The sequence below is a fragment of the Mesitornis unicolor genome, unplaced genomic scaffold (genome assembly GCF_000695765.1).
Source record: "Mesitornis unicolor isolate BGI_N332 unplaced genomic scaffold, ASM69576v1 scaffold13100, whole genome shotgun sequence".
Taxonomy (NCBI): domain Eukaryota; kingdom Metazoa; phylum Chordata; class Aves; order Mesitornithiformes; family Mesitornithidae; genus Mesitornis; species Mesitornis unicolor.
This window is the reverse complement of record NW_010160542.1, coordinates 97,465-118,895: the sequence shown is the minus strand read 5'-3', so window position 1 is coordinate 118,895 and position 21,431 is coordinate 97,465. Positions and strand designations below refer to the sequence as shown.

Here is a 21,431-nt window from a genome sequence, read left to right as displayed (position 1 = left end):
TTCAGATACTGTCAGGTCAAGGATTCGAATCTGGAGGTATACAGCAAAACTTTCTGAGTTACTTTGGAGAATTATGGTGTTTACTTACCTGTGATACTAGTATGTCTATGCTGTGGAAAGACTTGATTAGTATATGTAGATTCTCAAAATAGCCTTACTGTAGACAAATGGAATGTTTGAGAATGTTTTGACTGTTTTTCAATAGAAAATGTGGTTTAGTCTAAGTATAGGCTTCAAAATATTTAAAATTTTAAAGCATTAGCTAAAGTGCCATTTTGAATTTTAAGTAAATCTACCTGCTCCTCTTCCCTCAGTGGTTTCACGCAAACAAAATTTTGTTAGGAAGGATTTTCTGATAGAAGTTCAGATTTTTAGTCATAAACAAAAAAGTAAAGCCACTACATTTCATTACCTCAAATTTTAAATGTATTATATATGCATGTAGATGTGGAACTTCCAGTATAGTCATAATAAGAAATGTACTCTTACAGCTTTCAAGTAATCTGATATTCCAGTTCAATATGAGTAGTAATAGATGTGAGAAAAATCTGTAGGCAAGCTATATGATGCTAGACTTCTTAGTTGTAAATATAGTTTGTTAGTAGATTGAACAAGTTCCTTAATGTTCATCCGTATTTGTAAATACATGAGAAAGGAAAAGGTTTTAAGAAGGAGTTATTTTAGGCACTGTGCAAAGCTGTTAAGGGGCAAAAATTGAAGTCAATGTTGGTTTTTTTTCAGAATAAGACCAAAGGTAACTAGTTCCCTTCGAGGGACTAGTTTCTAGGTTTATATACATTACAAGTCATTCATACACTGTTTGGAAACTTGCTGAACTCTTGTACTTCATTCCACAGAATAAAAAACCTACTATGCATAAAGACGACTGTGTCCATATCCCTGTATTCTAGGGTGATTTCACTAGGCTACCTCATAGAGCCTCTTGTATCACATACCACACTTTGTTAATGTGCTGTTTCATTTCTTATAATGTGATTTTTTCTTTTTCAGCTCTGAGGGACAACAGAATTGAATTGGTCCGAGCTTCATGGCATGAACTCAGTATCAGTGTCAGTGACGTGTCTCTATCGGATGAAGGGCAGTACACCTGCTCTTTATTTACTATGCCTGTCAAAACTTCCAAGGCTTTTCTTACCGTTCTCGGTAAGTATAAATAGCTGAGCATAAAGAAGCAAGTGTAAAACTTCTCAGGCTTTGGTAAATCATGATAAGAATGAACTTTTCTAAAGCTTGGCAGAAGGCACATGTAAATGTCTGATCTTGTTTCCCTGAATTTTGTTGTTTCATATTGCTGTGCTGAAAAATAACATGCCTCTTACTGTTTGCACTGTGGTAGGATAATGAATTAGGGAGCACACAAATACCACAGTGTGAGTGCTCCATAATATGGACATAACCTCTACATCTCAGGCAGCAGAAGTGCAAAGAAAGTGCATGTGTTCATCTCCTAACAATGTATTGTATAGGGCAAAGGGGAGAAAATCAGAAAGCAATGGAATCAAAAGCTTTAGAGCTTTATCGTTTTTCCTTAGCTGTGCATTTTCTTGGCTCATTCTGCTTTCTTTTTTTGTTTATAAAGTGCATATTTTCACAGGGGTTGCTGCTTCTTTTATGCTTTATCCTCTAAATGCTCTGCTGTTTTCCCCAAAGGTTACAGATACACATAGAAAAGCAATAGATTTCAAGAGATACCCAGGAAATAAAGTTTCTGCTTGAAGCTTTATATGATTCTATGAATGTCAGTAGCCCAATCATCCAAAATTGCTATAGTTCATTGTAACACACCTGCGTACCTAAGAGGTTATATGATTTCTGAAATTGATTTTCATTTTTTTCTCCTTCTTCTGACCCTGAACTTGACTCTCTTTCTTTTTGTTTTATTTTTATATATAGACAGGCAGACAGTTAAATTTAATAGAACTAATGTAAGATGTTCTCTGCGCCAGTAATATTCACATTAATCCAGCCAGGGAATTGGTTTTGTGCATAGGATATGAAATATGTCTCCCTTTCAGTCCCCATGAGACTATTTTACAAAAATCGTCTCAAGTTTGCTATTAAGGACGGAAAATATCTACTCAAAGCAGAATATTCTGGAGTAACAACTGCCTATGGTTAATCTTTTCTCATCTCATGATCTAAACAATAGCTGAGTAGACCAGATCAACCTTTTAAATGGCAGAAAGACATAGAAGGATGTTACAAAGACAAAAAAACAAGTAGCCAATATTTATTAACCTAAGTAACTTGATCTTTCAAAGTCTTTTTAGTTTTACCTTCATTCTGGGAGAGAGTTTCACAAAATTTTCCCAACATTAGCTACTTACCTTCCAAGAAAGCTGCAAGGTTTAAGATGCCTGTCTTTTTTCATTTTTTATATGTCATTTTCTATTTCAAAGTCACATTTTAAACTCTTGGAACACTTTCTATGAAAAGGGGTCATTTTCCATTTAAATGTATTACATCTTTTAATCAGAAGAACTATCCTTTTATGCACTAATAATCTCTTTATTGACTACTCTGTTATGGATTAGAAGATTTAAGTGTGAAGGTATTATAGTAGACACCATTTTCTGTCCAGAAAGAGAGGAGTAGATTTATTACAGATGTGTACTGTGTGATAGGTACTGCTGTTTGGTTTTTATGTACATAATCTGTCATTTTGGAAAAGAGATGTGAACAAACCAAACTGTGAAAAATAGGGCACAGGATCAATTACTGTGGCTGATCTCTTTATATAGTCACAAATATGAATGCATCAAAGTGCTGCTATAAGATGCAAGTTATAACAATTACATTTTTCAGAGATTTAGAAGAGTCATCAGTATCACTTTCAGTTATTCTTATGTATTTGGAAGTCAAATGGATTTATACATGTGATCAAATTCTTCACGATTATCTTAATATTTAAAAAAAAACATTCCATGTTTCATTAAAAAAAAGAAATTTCAAATTTAGCATTATCTGTATAGTATGTCATGATCATATGACCTCCTCCAAAGAACTTGGATTCAGCTGAAGAGTTCTCCATAGCCAATAGATTTGTGATGATACCTTTTGTTCGTTTGGTTTTGTGTTCTCAGAAGATAAAGTAACTCCTGTACTTAATTTCATCCTCCCTTTTCCCTGGATTTTTTTTATTAAAACCTTCATAATTCATGCTTAAACATGAACTTAAATCAGGTCAGTGTTTTGTTGCCAGTTACATTTTATTTTCACAACTGTACTTCTAATATACCTTGTCATCCTGATTCCTAGTGCAGACTAGTTTAAACCTTACAATAAATAGCAAGTCAGACTAGACCCGCATGCAGAATATACATAGATGAGATAGTTTTTAAAATACAATCTGTTTCCCTTAGAAAAGTAGGTAATTTCTGTTTTATGTAATTCTTTAGAATCAACTGCAGTTCAGATTAACAGTTTATTTCCAATAGGAAACAGGATTCACTGACTTTCAATTTTAATAGAAGGCAAGGAAGAATTATTCTGTTTCCAGAACTTAGAGCATAGGAAGAAGTGAACTTTAAGTTGGTCATATGTTCATGGCAGCAGCTGACAATATCAATCAGAGACATTTTGCTTGTTTGCCTGTTAGGTGTTCCTGAGAAGCCACAAATTACTGGATTTACCTCACCAGTTATGGAGGGAGAGAGGATGCAGCTAACTTGCAAGACATCTGGTAGTAAGCCAGCAGCTGATATCAGATGGTTCAAGAATGACAAAGAAGTTAAAGGTATTTAAAAGGACTTTGTTGTAATTTGGTCCGATTGTCAAAATGTTACATTATTTAGAATTATATTTTTAATTAATGTTTGTAAAGTTTCGCATATTTAAATGTTAAATGAGTCAGTGGTAGTATATAGATAAGGAATTGATTGTAAATTACTGGAGTAGTCATATAGCCATCTTTTTATTTTTTCTTCAAATTTCCTTCATTTTTTCTTTATCAGCCGATGTTTTGAATTGTTCTGAACTCTCTTTGGCATAATAAACTCAACTATGATGCTTCATAGAGAAACGTGTTATGGATAACCAACAGGTTACGGTTGGAGTCGATGATCTTAAAGGTCTTTTCCGACCAAATGATTCTATGATTCTGTGACTATTGTTACCACAGCCTTACCACCTACGCAGCAGGAGTGGTGGAGGAGACAGGAGACTGCACTTCTCATACAGGAGCTACAGAGCCTGCTCTGGTTAGGAAAAGTCAGCAACTGAGGGAATCTTGGTTGGGAAACAGGGAAACTGCAGCTGAGGCAAGGTTGGTGAGAGTCTACAGTGAGGAGCATGGAGAAGACAGGCTTTAAAAGGGATGAGGAGAACTTCACATGGGCTGGAAGATGTTGGACAAAGTCTTCTGTAACTGAAAAGTCATCAGGTGACTAAAACCAAACCTGAAAGCAAGGAGTTGCCTTTGAGGATGCAGTGAGATAGGAAACTGTTGCATATAAATGTTATGTATTTCTTTTCTGCCTTCTCTTTCACTTTGTATGTTCTTTACTTTAAAGTTAGTTTTCTAGTCCATATTCTCATAAATGCTGGGATAGTTTAAAATCCCTTTTGATGAATGGGTGGAGAGAGCTTTCTATAACAAGGCTTAGTCACATCTACCACAGCCAACTGAGGTGCTCATTATAAAGTAGATGAATAAAAAAGATAAGGTATTGATATTTATTTGTGTCAACTCTATTTATTCTGCTATAAGACCAGATCAATAAATGATTCATAATCCACCTTTTCTGTGTAACTTTAAAAAAGAATGAACTTTTGTCTGCTTTGTCTCATATTTGTCTGACATTGTGGATTTTGTTAGTTCAATAAAATGCCTCAAGCAAAGTTACAGCATTAATTACAGCATCCATTAATCTACCAGTGGTATCCTCTACCACAGTTCAATGTACATAATCAAAGCTGTGATATAAAATTGGTAAATAAAGGAGATTGCAGTTGATTATCCAAGAAACTCAGTCCATTCTAGAAGTGTCTTTAGATTTCTGATGAAAATCAGAATAGTGTTGAAGGACACAGGAATTTTAGGCTGGAATAATTTGAAATGTGTTTCAGCACCTGTAGCAAGGATAGAAAAAGAGGAATCAGAGAACCATTTTTTCCAGCCATTGGGAAATTTGAGGAAATTGCTGAAGTTTCAACAGACTCATCAAACGTAATTAAAAAGAATTTAACAGCACAGCTTACACACATATCACAGCATAGATTCTGTCATCCAGAAAAGATGACAGGATGAATATATTTATTCAAGACATGCAAGGATTGAAAATCACTCAAAGCAATGTCAATACTTCAAGAGATCCACTGATACAGTTGGCCTAACAGCAAGGTGGCATATCTGAAAAGATATTATTATTAAAATTATGTTTTAAAATCTGTTGTAATAACTTTGCCTTTCAGCTGACATGTAATTAAAGCCAAACAAGCTATTTGGTGATCTGACTCTTTAACTAACTGGCTCTTCTCAACAGTTCTTAAAGGAATGTTTTTTAAAAAAGGGGCTGGGGAAGGAACAAAGAAGATGTGTGAAAAAGAACAGTAAAGAAAAAAAACAACAACAAACACAAAAAAAACCAAAACCCAGAAATGAGAGGAAAGTACTGAGCACATTTATTTCAGCTTAATTTTCTAGGTCTTCTGAAGAGCACATTGCCATTTCAGAAAGGTTAGAAATAAAATAACCTAACCAGTTTGCAGTGGCATCAGCAGAAGTTACATTAGCTTTGTGCACTGTAAAAGGTGAAATGATAAATCTGAGAAAATAGATATGAAATTATATGCTAATGCAGCTGACATTAAAGGTTAGGAGTTTGTCTGTCTAGCACCAGTAAATCCAATTGTGTTACAGTGTATTATACATGGCACAAAGGAATATAAATGATGCACTGAGTTCAGAGTTGCACCAAAGGGGAAGAAGCCATTCTAAAATTGTAGCTCAATTGCTGTTACTCAAAAAAGGAATCATCATCTGGTAAAGGAATACTGTTTGATGGAGTAAGTGTTAGCAATGGAAGAGACTGAATGTGAAGCACTGAGTACCATACCTTTTATTTGAGTGTTCTATCTGCAGTTTAGCATTCTGGTGACATTTCTAGAAATTTAATAAAAGCAAAAATATTAGCAATGCTAAATAAATACTTTTAATTAAAAATAAGTCTGTTTTTTCAATAAAATTTATTTTATGGTATTCCAGTAATATTATGTAAAAAATATAATTTTATGTTTCAAGACTATTTTTTTAATGGATTATTTTTTCCCTAGCAAAATTTGACTTCAAAAATAAATAAGATAATAGCAGCTCCTTTTGTTGCAACATAGTAAGACATTTTGAATTAGTTTATATAATTCAGAGAGGCACTGAACATTCTGTCTTGATAAACTTCTAAAATAAAAATGAAATTTTTTTAGATAATAAGGCCATTTCATGTCAGAACTTGATTTTAAATATAAGCATAGATTATAATTGCCTTGTAAAAACAGCAAAACTGTCTTTTAAAAAGATGAGTGTTTCTATATGGGAGTAACGTGCTTTTATAGTTGACAATAAACAACAAATGATAGGCATTCTATAATTTCTATTTATTATTTTCACTATTAAACATCTATACTTATGAGATGTAAACTAGTATTAGTTAATACAAACATATCCCTATGTGCAGCTATCTGATAAAGTCATAGAAGTGGGCCCCTAGTTGACCCTTGGATTTCACATGACCTAACCTCTGTTCAAAGGTTAGATCAGGTTGCTAAAGATCCTTTCCCACTCAATTGTAAAAAATCTCCAAGGACAGAGATTCCATAGTCTGTCTGGGCTAGAGGTTTCAGTATTTGAAAGCCCTCTGTGGAGAATTTTCATTATATGTAGATATTTCATGATACGTAATCAGAATTTGCCTTGGTATAACTTGGGTTCATTTCCCCTCAACTTTTGCTGCACACCTCTGAGAGCACTCTGGCTTTTTTTCTCTATGACTGTGTATTGTGTACTTGAAGGCAGCACATTGATCTGGTTTTTTTCTTCTCTTCATCAGGTTGAACAAACCCAACAATCTTAAGCTGTCCTTGTACATTGTATGCTCCTGCAACTGACCATCTCTATGCCTTTCACCTGAACCTACTTGGGTTTGTTAACATCTTTCTTGTACCAGAAAGCCCAAAACTGGGCCTGGTACTCTAGATGTAGCCATGCAAGCCTTTTCCCTTGACTTGTGGCTATGCTATTATTAATGAAGGGCACTCGGTTTTTTAGGTTTCAACCCTGTAAAGGCACACTGCTGACTCATGTTCAACCGGTCCTCAAGACCTTCAGTTCCTCCTCTATAAAGCTATTTTCTATCTAGTCATCCCCCAATCTGTTTCATTATAGTAATTTCCAGAGAAAGTGCCTCTATAATGGATCACTTTTAAAGTGGCTATTTAGAAGAGAGATGAGTAGCAGGAAAAGAAATAAAAGAATGGACTACAGTAGACATATTTAAAAATTCTGTAAAAAACATGGGTAAATATTCTGAATGCTAGCATACGATTACATACCCAGTATCTGATCTCCACTGCTCCTATATCCAGGTGGGCTTACATTCAGTTAGCTTATGTTACAATCACACCTTCAGTTTGCTATGAAGAAACATCTAGGAAGATACAGCCAATAAAGGGAACAAGCTAATTATTTATGTTGATGACGATGTCAACAGTATATAGAATAGTATCACCATCCTTTTTAAACAAGTAGTTAACTCTAAAAGTTGAACTCTTCCAAACAGTAGATGTCTAGAGAAATGCTTCTAAACATCTGCTTAGGAAATTAACTGCTTTTGTTTTTCTAAAGGATTAAGCATCCACAACCTCTCACTGAAATTAAAGTTGTTGATGTTTTCAGGAGCTGTCTGTCCTCTGCCCAAAGTCAGTAAGCAAAGTGATGTGTACATTACTTATAAGCAGAAGGCTATCTATATAGGTGCTTATTATTAAATTTGGAAACCTAACTCTGGGAACAAAATCTCATCTGTTTGCTTTAAATATTAGTGAAGACATTTGTTGTTTGATTATAATAACTTTGCTTTAGCCCTGGTAAATATTTCTCTCACCTACTGATCCCTAAATATTAATAGTCACTGTAGCAGAAATTGAAGACTCTTAAAGCTTAGCAACCAACAGGCAGAAAAATGCTTTTATGCAGGATACAATTATTTCTTAGGGAAAAATGGAAATTATATACCTACTTCTTGTCTTTATCTGGGCACAACGAAGAAGACCACCTTTCTAATATCAGAGATATTTTTAATCTAAAAAGATGTAGCTTAAGCCATTTAAGATTTTCTTTCTAAAATTGTTATTTCATGGAAATCGTATTTAGACCATCTTCTTCTCTAATGGGATTTAGTGCAATTTGTAAAACTGTATACTCTCACTTTTTTTTTTTAGGACACAGAGGACATATACAATCTCAGTTCAATGTAATTTCTGTTTATATATTTATATATGCCTTTTAAAGCTTTCATTGTAACAAATCAATAAAACAAGCTTATTATTTTGATGAAATAAATTAAAATCAATAAGTATTGCAAATAGTTAGGAACCAAGTAAAACATTTCTGAAGTATGTGTAAGAAGGTCTCATATTGTAGTTAATACATTAGAACTTTTTAAAGTAAATGCTCAGATTTTTAACTGAATCTTCACAAAAGCAGTAGTCCAATTTAGCATGATGTAAAGGAGTGAGTAGAGGGTTTCTTCAAAGAAATTTTATTTCTGGTCTTCTTGAGACTTGTCTGTAGATTCCAGACATCCTCTATGACAGTTGCTATACTATGACATGCTCTATCTACAGTTATTATATGCTCTATATACAGTTATTCATTTCAATTGATAGCTATACTTTAGCTTAATTCTTATGTTTGCATAACTCTAGCCAAACAACAGAATAAGCAATGGATAAAGTAAGCACAGGATTAATGTGACTAGATGCATACAACCCTTAGTTCACATGTCTTCAATAATATCCTTGTATTGCATTACTCTGAAAGATTTATAAGCATAGACTTTGAAAATTTAATATTTAGTGACACTGAATACTTAAGGGAAGTGAGGGTGGGAGGAGACTGCATTTATTCTAATGAACTGCATAGAAAGTTTATATCAAATTTGGACCTAAACATGTAGGAAAGAGATAATGATGAAAGGAATTTCTGGTTAAATGTAGTATCATGTAACCAATTTTAAAGTTTTCTTTTTCAATATCTGCTGCTCTGACAATTGGAGCAAACTGAGGAATAGCTACAGTCTACTTACTTTTGTTTTAAAGAGATCAATACACACATGAAATACGTGTTTTTTCAACAGGTGTGATGGATAATTTAGCTGTCTATTGCTGGACTGCTTTTCCTAAAAATATTGGAGAGAAAATGGTTTGTCTATTTTTTCTTTCAGATGTTAAATATTTAAAAGAAGAAGATGCAAATCGTAAAACATTCACAGTCAGCAGCACGCTGGATTTCCTAGCAGATCGCAATGATGATGGTGCAGTTGTAAGTTGCAGAGTAGATCATGAGTCCCTAAACTCTACACCTCAGATAGCAATGCAGGTTCTAGAAATACACTGTAAGTAATACACCTTACGTATGCTTGCTTTTATAGTTTAGTTTTGTTTCAGAGTTTCTATTATGGGGGAAAAAAATCTCTGGTGTTGTGTCTTTCTTTTAACCAACTCCTCTGATTTGTAGTTGGTTGGTTGGTTGGGAGTTTCTTTTTGTTTTTACAGGAATAACTTTAAAAGCTGTAATGAGAGCTTTACCAGTGAAAACAGTAGGGGACTGAGTTCTTGGTTTGCTTTGAGAAATGGGAGAGAGAAAATGCATTTGTCGCTTGTTTATCATTGTAGCAATGTGAAAGCATTCTTAAAAATCAAGATCATAGTAGTTCATAGTTTTCCTTGAAAGTGTCTAGAAACTTCAAATAAGGGTATGAAGAAGCAAAGTCTGCAGCATACACCCTCAATAACTTTGAATCCTGCTAATGAAACTTTGTGTAATGCTGTTAATTACACAAGTCAAGAAAAAAAAGCCCTTTAGAAATTATTTTTACATCTTGTCTATACAGGATGTTACTCTAGATAATCCAAACTTCAGTTGTTTTGTATCTCTGTATATTGGCTTGTTTTTTCAAATAGGATTTCTGGAAACTTGATGTTTTCCACAGTGCATTTTTTTCGAAGTTGAATGAACCTGCCCCTGTATCTGTGTACCCTACTCTGAAGTCATGTTGTCCTTTCAGTTAGGTTTTTCTCACTTACAAGCTATGAGACACTGAGGAAGACACCTTTTCACCATTAAATGATGTTTTTGTATTCACTTGCATTATACCCACTCTTCTTCAGGGTAGAGCTATTTGGATTTCTGCAGAACACCTGTACTTTTGATTGCCAGCTAGAAAAAACAGGCATCTGCAAAACATTGTCAGACCAGTTGATTGGGAGAGACCTTCCATTAATCTGTTTCTATGGTAGGTGTTATCAACCTGTTACAAAGCAGACAAGCTTGTCCGTAAAGCAGACAATTCCAGTAACTACAACTAGTTCCCGAGATACCATGTCAAGGACTGCTGTTGTTTCTAAACAGAGATATTTTCATAAGCATCTAAGACTTCTAAGCACATGTAAAATGCAGTAATGGCAAAAGCACAACATGCACAGAAGCTGACAGCATTGCTAAAAATGCCGTCTACGAAAAAGACTGAAAATTAGAAGGATGTGGATTAGCATCCACAAGTACTGAAAATAACTGTTTCTGAAATAGTCTACCCATCATTTTTCTGAGGGAGATCAAAGCCTTTCTTCACCAAATGGCTATTACCTGCCTCCCCTAACAAGTTCAAATGACATCTGTACTAGACAGAAGAATCCTTAACAGCTTTATTTCCTTGAATTCTAAATCCCACAGCCATCAGTCACTGAGCTGGCCCATGACGTCACTTCCAGATTGCTTGCTTTTCCTTCAGTGCCCTACTCAAGATATTGACACTACAGGAGATGAACCAAATTGAATGGAACAGTAGATACAGAAACAAGACAGCTATAGGAGGTTTAAACTGAGTAACAGTGACTGCATTGTAATATGATTCAAGGTAAAGGTGAGGTTCTGGTTTTCATGAACATCGTAAGATCATAAGGCAAAGGAGCCTTTCTGTGGCCTCTCATATATAAAGCTACTTGGATATTTGTTGTTTCATTCCAAGTTGCACTCTAGGTAGCAAGACACTACCTTGCTAAATAGCAGTGGGGTACACCTTCCTCCATACCCATTGCTTCATGTTTTGAACAAGACCCTTCTTTCTCTTCTGCGGTGTCACTGAAGTTCTCTAACAAAGACAGACTGCACCAAGCGTTTACAATTACTAATGTGTTTTATGTTACTGCCCCCTCAGATTGCCAATTTATCAAAAGCCACAATGCACAAGTAATTATTCTTTATCATTCTTGCTTGCTCCATTAATTTTCCACCTATCAATTTAATACTCTCCAGCACTAGTACAGAGTCATTATACGTGGAAAGGTAAGTGAGAATTCTCCCAAAAGAAGCTCAAGTTTAGAAGAGAGGGTGGATATAGCATTTAACCCCATGGAGAAAGCAGTATTTTATTACTGGTGACAAGGAGACTAAGAACAGGCTATTCTTCTCCTTTTCCTTACCACCTATATCTCCATGGTCAACATGGTCAGAAGTCAACACTGGGCAAGTTTCTAAAGAAGACTTTATAAAAAGAGAAGGAGATTCTGTAAAATAATGATTTGATTCAGCAGAGAGCGTTGAAGAAAAAAGAGGAGAAGGGTGATTTACTAGAGCAATCCCAAAGACTCTGATCTCTGATCATCGCACTGGAACTAGGCCCCTTGATGTTATTCTCCTGGTATTGCTCACCATCGTCATGGGTATTACTGCAGTCACTGGAAACGGCTGACATTTTTCCATCAGTCCGTAAGACTTTAAACATATAAGAGACATCCTATTTGTATTAATGAGAGGCATGCTCACAGGACCCAGTGTGACCTGACCCAGTATATCTTCAATGCTGCCTGACAGCAGTTCAAAAATAGTGCTGACAAAACGGATGAATTATGGGTCCCATGAGAAAAGTCAGGAGCATTTTTTAGTCTGACGTCCTGTAAAGCTCCAAACTCACAACCAAGTAGTGTGGCATTACTCCGTAGGGCACTTGTTCCGAATGTCTGAGGGGTACTTCAGATAAGCAGAGAGCTATGGGAGAATGGTAAGCAACTACCTTAAAACGATCCAACAGAACAGCACAACTGAGCACTAGTTTGGGAGAGAATGGAAACACAATGATTGGGCATCACCCACTAGAACTGCACTTGGTTTTTAAACTCTTTCTTAAAATCTGAAGGATTTTATCTGTGGTATATGGATGCTGCATCTGAATTTACAGTGTATCATCACAGGTTAGGAAAAAAGAGAATAATAAATTGTTTAGCCTTTGCTGTTCTGTATAATTATGCTTGAACTAAAAAGCCTGCTTTGTTTCAAGCAACTAGCCCCTGACAATGGACAAAACATTTGTGGCTTCATCAAAACAACAACAACAACAAAAATGCATAGAACAGGAAAATAACAGGAGAATAGGTATTACAGAATAGTGTTTCCATACAGTGAATGACAGGGGTTTTTTATGCCTAGTGAAAGACAGAATAAAATTAAATCTGTCCTAGATGATGAGACTATATGAAACAGATATTTTTAATGAGTCCATGGAGAGATGTAGATAGAGGTGCTTATGAGTCCACACAGCTGCTTTTATAACCAGGTTTAATAAGAAGTAAACTTAACAAAATGAAAGCCAGTAATGCCATCAGCAGCGATATCAATATGGAACATACTTTATTCCCTCTTCTTCCTCTTACACAAATCTTAGCTTTTGTTAGTGTGATAGAGCAATCAAATTAGCTTTTCCTAGTAGTATTACAGTACATGAAATGAAGCTGAGGACTAAAATTTTAAGATTAAAAAGTTCTGATTTTCTTTTAATACATATATATGTGTATATAATAGAAGTAATATCTAAGTCCTTCTGCTGCTCTTTTTTTTTTAATGGTTAGATCCAGAAGTAGAGATCACCTATAGTACTTGTAGCTTGTCCGGAAGGAGGATATCTTGAAGGAGTCATAATCAGTCCTCATTTTCACAGGGCTTTCCAGATTAATTTTGCAGACTTCAAATAGTAAAATAATAGGGATGCTGTTGGGATAAGCATACTGTACACCACTCCAGACTGTGGGATAATTAGCTCTTCCCATCTTCTGAGCTTTATTTATCACTAGATGTTATTTATCACTTATGTTATGTCTCACTTGTGCTTAATCCTCTTCATCTGTATGGTGCTCTGTGCACTGCAGGGCAGCCCAATTGCCCAAGTCTTTCTGTCGTGCTGAAAAGTTGGGCTGTAATTTACTTTCTGCTTGACCAGCAGAGGTTTGTGGTAGCATGACACTGCTTGCTGAGTTTATTTTTCCTCTGACCCTTACTGTCAACAGTAAACCTAAAATAGACTTGTATCCCTTGTGACTTTACTCTGAAGCTTGCTTGTCAGCCTAGCTTCCACTGATTATTAGGAAGTGCTACTCATAAGTGATAAATGCAAATCTCAAAGGGATATTTCATTTCATTGTTTACATCTGCATTCAAACTAAACTAAGAATGCATCCTTTGTTCCTGTACTATAGAATCCCAGGTTCAGTACTTCAATTTTGGAAGCTTCTCAGTATGATATTTATGAGATTGTATACTGTAAGTCCTCGTGCGTACTTCTGAAAAGAGATTTTTTGAGGGCAAGTACAACTTCTGGTCCACATCTGGGAAGTGAGTGAGTTCTGCTTATCTCTCCTCAATGTCTCGGACACATGTTGTTTCCCAGAAGCAGCATCTTCACTTTCCTCCGTGACTTATCTGAGAAGAAGCCAGACAACATGTTGCTTCCTACTGAACAGCGTGCCATAAAATTACCCAGTGGTAATTACTTTACCTTAGTGAAAATTCTCTGACTACAGTAAATTACCCAGCAGACCTCAGTAAAAATTAATTGTGTAAGTCTGCCCCAGAGGCTGCTTTTGAAACTTTAAAGGGAAATCAAATCATTTGAACTTCAAACCTAATCATTGTGATTCTAAAATGGCAGCTGTGATATGATCCATGCTAAAAGAGTCAGTGAGATTTTGCTCAAAAACTGACCACACTCCCAAATGACAGCACTAATAAGCTAAATATGTGTTATGTAAAGAAGTGTCTAGAGGGGCAATTTTGAGTAAATTCTATATTGGCAGACACAGATGTGCAGTGAATTCTCAGTCTGACAAGTCTATAGCCATCAGCTGAGTTGCTTCTACAGGCTATTCCAACAATGTTTGGACAATGGGCTGTTTCTTTGTTTGGGCATTGTTACTAGATTCTTTTGCAATGAACGTCCGAACTTGACTTTAAAATTAGGCAGCTATTCCAAGAGAATGTTGGCTATTGTCCAGGAAATAAACTTATTGATTTTGAATTAAGTAAACAAAATGCCTCGAATGCAGCAGACTACAGATAAGCAAATCAGCAATGCACTTGTGCAGCCATGTAGAAAATTGTGTGTGTGTGTGTCTAACAACAGCATACCACTGTGATTTCTGATGTATTAGCAAATGAAGGTTTCTCTGACAACAGGTTGGGATTAGAATTTCTGCTGGTGTAAAGCAGAGTAGTTTTATCAAAGAGCCACTTTACCCGATGTACACTAAGAGAGTTTAGCCCAATATTTTCATTGGTTGGTTTCAAGTTTTTGTTGGAACACAGGTTCTGCAATCATACATTCTGAACAAAAATAAGTGAAAATATGTGAAATATAATATATATGTGTGTGTGTGAATATGTGAAAATACATTATATGAAATATATGTAATATACATTCCTATAGTACTATGTGTTATAAGGCATTATAAAAATAAGGCAAGAAAAGCATGACTACCTCAAACATGGATTTGCTGTATTTTTGTACATCAGAAGGGGCAGATGTGTGCCCGTGAAAAAGCATACAGAACTGGACACCTCTTAGCTAGAATAAAGTATGAAAGGGAAGGGATAGTTTTCAGTGTTGCCTACTTATGGTCTTCTGTACTGTAAATGGGTAAAATATGTGTCACGCCTTCATTTTCTTTCAACTGTGTGGCTGAGGCAGACCATTTGTCTTTTTGAAGCTGTTCCACTAAGACACAAGATTTTAATCTTCTTTTAGTGTGTTCCTTTCTTTTTACTTACTTTAATTATTTTTCCCAGCTTTCTGCTTAAAAAAAACTTTTTTTGCTCTTGCACTTTGGCATGAGTTATCTTATTTTTTTCCTTGGCCTCAGGATTATTTATTTTAATTTTTCTTTTTTTTTTTTTTTCACTTGAAGTATGTCTCACAGAACTCCCCAAGGGTTAAGCAGTACCCATGCTTTAAGAAAAAAGGCACATTTCCCTTTTTTGGAGGTAGCTTGTATTGTCTAGGCAGAGAACATGTTTTTCCAAAGTGAAGAAAATATGAGAGTTAAAAGAAATTTCCTTCACTGATGCTTTTTGGTTTCTGATCATTCAACAGCATTGTTGATCATTCTCGCTGCTTATGACCATATCTTTATTATGCTATGTGACACCCTCAGAGAAACACTGGCTAAATGAAAAATCTGGGAATATTTGGCATGATTACATGGTGCCTCAGTCTTTGTATGGACAGTTTGGCAAGAGATACATCCCCAGAGTCACAAAATGGTTTGCTAACTAGGATAATGAGGTGTCACATCCTTCCAATTTTGCTCTCTTTTTTTTTTTTTTAATAGGCTTCCAAATATTGAGCCAGCTCAAATAGATATAGGTAGACTGTTTATGGAGTCAGGAGTGAAAACAGCTGGAACGATTGTAAGAACTGAAACTTATTTTGGTTTTGCCATGAGAAAAAATGGTTAACTATATCTTTAGTCGATGAGCTTAAGCACACAATTCTTCTATATATTCTGATATAGTGAAAAGACCTGGATTTTCCCAGGGCACAATTCTGTAGGGCCATAAAAGAAAGAACTCACTTGAGATTTGCACATCCAGGGCCTTGCAGTTCTCTATTCCAAATTAGCACAATTTCCTCTCTTGCTATAACCATTTTATCTTAGGATAATTTGAGTGTTTGGGAACTGTGACACCTCAGAGACCTGCAGAACTTGTGGAAGGTAGCCAATATCTCAAGATGAAGCAGCACATTCTCTGGCATGGCCCATCCTATTGCATACTGCTCATAGCAAATGGCAAAGAAAATTTCCCTTTGAGGAAATAAATGGTTTTGTTCTAAACAGATATAGTCCTAATGCTTTTTTTGGCCTTAATGCTTTATTCTTCAGAATTCTTAGACTCAGCTCTGGGAATGAGACATTTTTAGGATGTGTTCTTTTTTTGAGGAAACAAATCTGCTATCATCAATGTATAGCTACCTAGACCCAACCTTTTGGAAGACATTAAGTCATTATTGGACTGTCATCAGTCCTTCTGCTAAGGACACCTAACAAAGATATGAATACTGGACCACAAGAGGGAAACTCAGAACAACTTTTTTTTTTTTTGAGTGATTTTTTGGGACTGAAGATGCTGTAGAAACAATCTATTTGCTTCAGACACCTAAGAGCGCTGGATTTCGCTCCAGCATTGGGCTGCCCCAAGGATCTCTTTTGCATATGTCCTTTATCCTTAGAAATGAAGTATACTTCCCACCCTGAGTTAATGGAGGGTAGTATCTGGTTAGTGTAATATACCATCCAGCATCTTGATCACCAGATCTTGGCCATAACAATGTTGTTTTCAGGATATATTCTGTCTGTACGCAACAGGACACCTGGACCTCAGGTTCTTAGATCTCAGCTTTTCAAGTTGGTTTCTCTATCCGACCTTCATCTCACAACTTAGATGGTCTTATTGATTAAATCCACTTTTTGTTCCTGCTTTAAAAGCAAGAGGGCTATGTCTCCTGTGTGATGTGCAGGTAGGACCTTGGTCTCTCACAAAACCTCCCTCTCTGATCATAGACAATCTCTGTAGCCCTAAGCAAGCACGGATTTCCTTTTCTTCAGTGAAAACTTGCCAGCCATTTAAATCCTTTAGAAGCCAATGAGGAAAAGCTAGATGTTTTCTTAAATGGCTACCTGAGTATGACAGAGAGGTACCATCTCTTGCAACTGATGCTCCCATCCCTTAGAGGTCAACTGTGTGGTCAAGAGAGATGTTCCTGATTTTCTCCTTCAGTGAACAAGTTCTGCTGTACTGCTGTGACCTTGAGAATGAGAGAATTTAAAGATCTTCCAGTTGACTTCCTGTTATATTGTAAGATAAATTTACCCTTTGTACACATTCAGGTTTCTACCCAAGACTCATCTGTGTTGAGATACTCTTCCTGTATTTTACCCAAACAGTTTGGGGTTTTCTTATCCCTGAATCACAATATGAATGTTAATATGGACAATAAATATATCTCAGTATGATTTAAATACTTTGGTGACCAGTTCAAATTCCATTTGAATTCCTTAAAGGGAGGGTATTTCCATATTTACCAGTGTAAGAAGCAGTTAAAAATAGTAATAATAAGAATGCAAATTAAAAGCTACAGCTTCAATACATGTAGACCTCTTAATATTGAATGAAAAGTAAATAAGTAGTTATTCTATTTAATTATTTATCTCAATAATTATGTAAACACTGTGTTAATAAGTAAAATTATCTTGTTTCAGCTTTTCTTATTAGTGAATGCTTGAAAGAAATTAAACATAAAGGATAGTTACTGTAAACAGTAAAGAATTATATCTGTGAACATGAAAGTTCAGTGCCACAATTTGCATGTTTAAATGAGATCAATTAGGTTAATGATGGATGAAAATAAGAAATCCATGATTTAAATGCAAAATAATTCAAGAACTTGTGGGTCCATTTACTGTCAAAGTTTCATCTTTCAAAGGGGATATCTAGTTCAAAGGGTTAATGTACAATCCTGACCTTTCCCATCTGGAAGCTTATGCTCAAATATGGTTTACTAGTGAAATGTAATCTAATATAATTTATTTCTCTCTAAACTCTTTTGTAGGAAAAATCCACAGAGTTGCTTGTCTATTCTGCGTAGGAACTTTAAAGTATGGTGTGAGCAAGTTATTCCGTTTGCTTGTCATGTGTTTAAGAGAGGGCGCAAGAACATATCGAAGGAAGCTGAGAAGGGAACATTCAGTAATATTAAACATAGGATGTTTAGGAAATAATTATAAAATAAATACAAATCGATTTCAGAGGAGTAAGCCTGTAGGCATAGGAAAGAGACAACCTATGGTAAAAGGACTGAAAAGGCAGAGGGCACAGCTACATTGGTGAATGTAGCACAATGAGGTCGGCCCCAAACCTGTTCCAAATACGTTTGAATATCACCGTACTTTTCTGTGTGGAGATGCTAGCTTTGTCAGTGTAGTAACATTCCTGAATGAATGAGGACTGATGAGCTTTTCTCTCTGTAGAGGCTTGGGACAGAACCTTACAGAGCTCACTGTAGGCTTTTGAGATTGCGTAGTTAATTTGGTCATGACTGGCCATGTGCCGCTGTCACCAGTAGAAATCCCTGCAGTGAGTCAGTCAAGCCACTGGAAGATACTCTTAGGTGGACATAAGAAACAGAACAAGCTAGTTAGTGCACCTGAAAAGACAGAAAACTAGTGTAATGGTATAAAAAAGCAATGCAGCTGATTTCCTGTAATGGTAAACCTTTTTCTACATAAGGAGGTAGGCTCCAGAAATAATGATCTATTCCAGACAGCCCAGCAGCAGTATCCTCAAGACTGACTGACAGATTTTTGAAGCTTCTAATCTAAGTAACAATCAGTTACTGTAAAAGTTATTAAAATTTCTCTGCATTGCATTTGATAAGACGAACACCTACATAGATAAAATGTGAATATATTAGATGATTGATGTTAGAGGTATGTAGTGGAAGGTTGAATTTATGGAAAAACTATAAAGCAAGTTTTTAAATATGCTTGTTTTATCTACTCTATATTGGGTGGCACTAACAGGACAATAAAGATTGAGTGGCTGAATGACAGTCCAGTGTCTGAGAAGTTCCACATCAGGTCCCAGTTGGAGCAAGAATCTTTCAGGTACATCACTAAGATCCATTAAGTTCCATGCTGCCTTTGAAAATATGTTTCAAATATATTTTTCATTTTTTCCTAGCCTAGACTTGATGTAATCTTATATGGGATCATCTTGGATGGAGACTGAAAGTTACAGAATCTGTATAGCTCACACTCTAGGTTATAACTCTGGTCACCTTCAGCCAGTAAACATAATGACAGAAGGACAAAGCTGTTCCAGGCCCTCCCTATAGCATGGTTTGGGGGGCTGTTTATTTCCAAAACTAAAGACTAGCAAGCAAGTGAGATAATTTGGAGGAAAACATATATAAAGAGATTGTTAGTAGGACTTCCCAGAGAATAGAGGTTTGCATTTCATGAGGGTGTGGTATATATTTATAAGAAACAAGTCAAATTTTCATATCCCCATACTACTGCTTAGATATGTTTATATAGATTAAACTTCTATAATGGCCAATATCTGATGTGAATGTCAGAGAAATGCTTTAAGGGGTATCTGGGTATGCTAAGCATCCAGAGCTTTTATTTACTCCTTCACCACTTCTGGATGTTCTGCAACTCTCAAGCCATATTCAAGATGATTTAAGTCAGACATGACAGAAAACTGAAGGCCTTAAGCAAAAGAATCTGAGGATGCAGAACATAAAATTACATTGAAAAGTCATGTGCTGACTCAGAGTTAGGCATTTTTTGATGATACACGTGATTTAGGCAGATGGGTTATTTTTCTTTTTTGTTTATTCAGACCTTCTGCGTGACATGGAAAAAATGAGGTAAAATGTAAATAAGTTAGAGAAAGCACAGTGTAAGGCAACAGAGATGTTAGTGGAACAGAGAGGCTTGCGTATCTGCAGAGGCTGGCAAAATGCAGATTGTTTAGTCTGAAGAAGTGGCATGACAAAAGTAATTAAACAAGATAAAAGTTGTAAAACTAAGCTTCATCGCTCGCATTCACTAAGCTTCGTCGCTTGAATTTCTGAAGAAAACAGAGCTGAGTTGCCAACGAAAATATTATTTCTGCAATATCATTCATGTGTGTATGGGACTTGCTGGATAACTTAAGAAATCAGTGACCCATTCTGCAAAAGCATGTAAAGGGGAATAGCTGTATTTACACAGGCAGTACTATTGCCACTAGAAGTGGCACACATCTAGAACTGTGATGACAGTGCCACTCTGTCTACCACTTAATTCAGTAAGGTCTACCGATATATCCAATGCTATGCTCACATTTATCTGTGCCAGTGTTAAGATCCAGCACAAACTACGTAAGTATGATCAATGAACACATTATATGAAAAAGGAAGGGTAAGGTTTTAATGCATTTTAAATGGAGCAGAGAGGAATTGTGGAGCTTTGGTCATGTACCTTCATCTTCTCTTTCATGTTCCCAAAATCACAAGCCACACATTATGTACTAACACATTTTAATTACTTTTTTTTTCTTTTTAGCAATTGAGGTGAAGGAGTATGGTATGACTGACAGGTGAGATGATGAAACAGGTACTATGAATATTTTTAAGAAAGTACTAGATAATCAAGGTTCACAGAATTAGTAACTTAAAGGGTTTCCTGCCAGGTTGGTGCTTGAATTCAGGCACTAACGAATTATAAGTATCAGGAGGGAATATTTCACTGATCGAGCTTTCTTTTCCCCCACATTGGCATTTGGCTTGTTGTTTTGCATCCAGGAGAGTGTTTTTACACTCTTCTGGTACAAACTGTTGCCACCTTTTCCTTCAGAAACATAATTTTAAACTAAATTAAAAGAGATGAGATAAAGGATTACATGACAGTCATCAAAGAATCTCAGATAACAAAGGGACCATATGCTGTTTCTGGTCCTGCTTGATGTAAAGTAGTTTTTAAAGGAGTGTAAAAAGAAAATATAGAAGTATCCATGGGAATATACTACCAGGTATTCACTTTTATCAAGGCTAAGTATTTAAAAATATTATAAAACTTAATTTTACAGTATTGTTGAATGCATTTATTAAAATGAAATACCATTGCCATAACACAATCATTTGATCTAGATTGTCTTGCCCACAAATACTAATAAAATCATTTTTCTGATACTTAATGCTGAGTTTTTCTCTCATCTGTTTAAGCAGTGTGTGATTTGTTATATTCTAAAGCAGAGCATCAAACTTACCATATCTCCCAGGTTAATTTGATGAAGTTTACTACTGCAGACTTATTCACAGCAATAG

The 21,431-nt window shown here is 35.6% G+C and overlaps 1 protein-coding gene across 1 annotated transcript in view; it reads left to right on the top strand.

Moving 5' to 3' along the window:
- Positions 1-1,017: 1,017 nt before the first annotated feature.
- Positions 1,018-21,431, top strand: part of CADM2 (cell adhesion molecule 2) — a gene marked incomplete at its 3' end in the record, with an annotated part of 116,841 nt that continues 96,427 nt past the window's right edge. The window contains exons 1-3 of the mRNA XM_010190292.1: positions 1,018-1,164; positions 3,620-3,757; positions 9,459-9,629. Of these exons, the coding sequence (XP_010188594.1) occupies positions 1,125-1,164; positions 3,620-3,757; positions 9,459-9,629 (349 nt within the window). The remainder of the gene's footprint in view (positions 1,165-3,619; positions 3,758-9,458; positions 9,630-21,431) is intronic.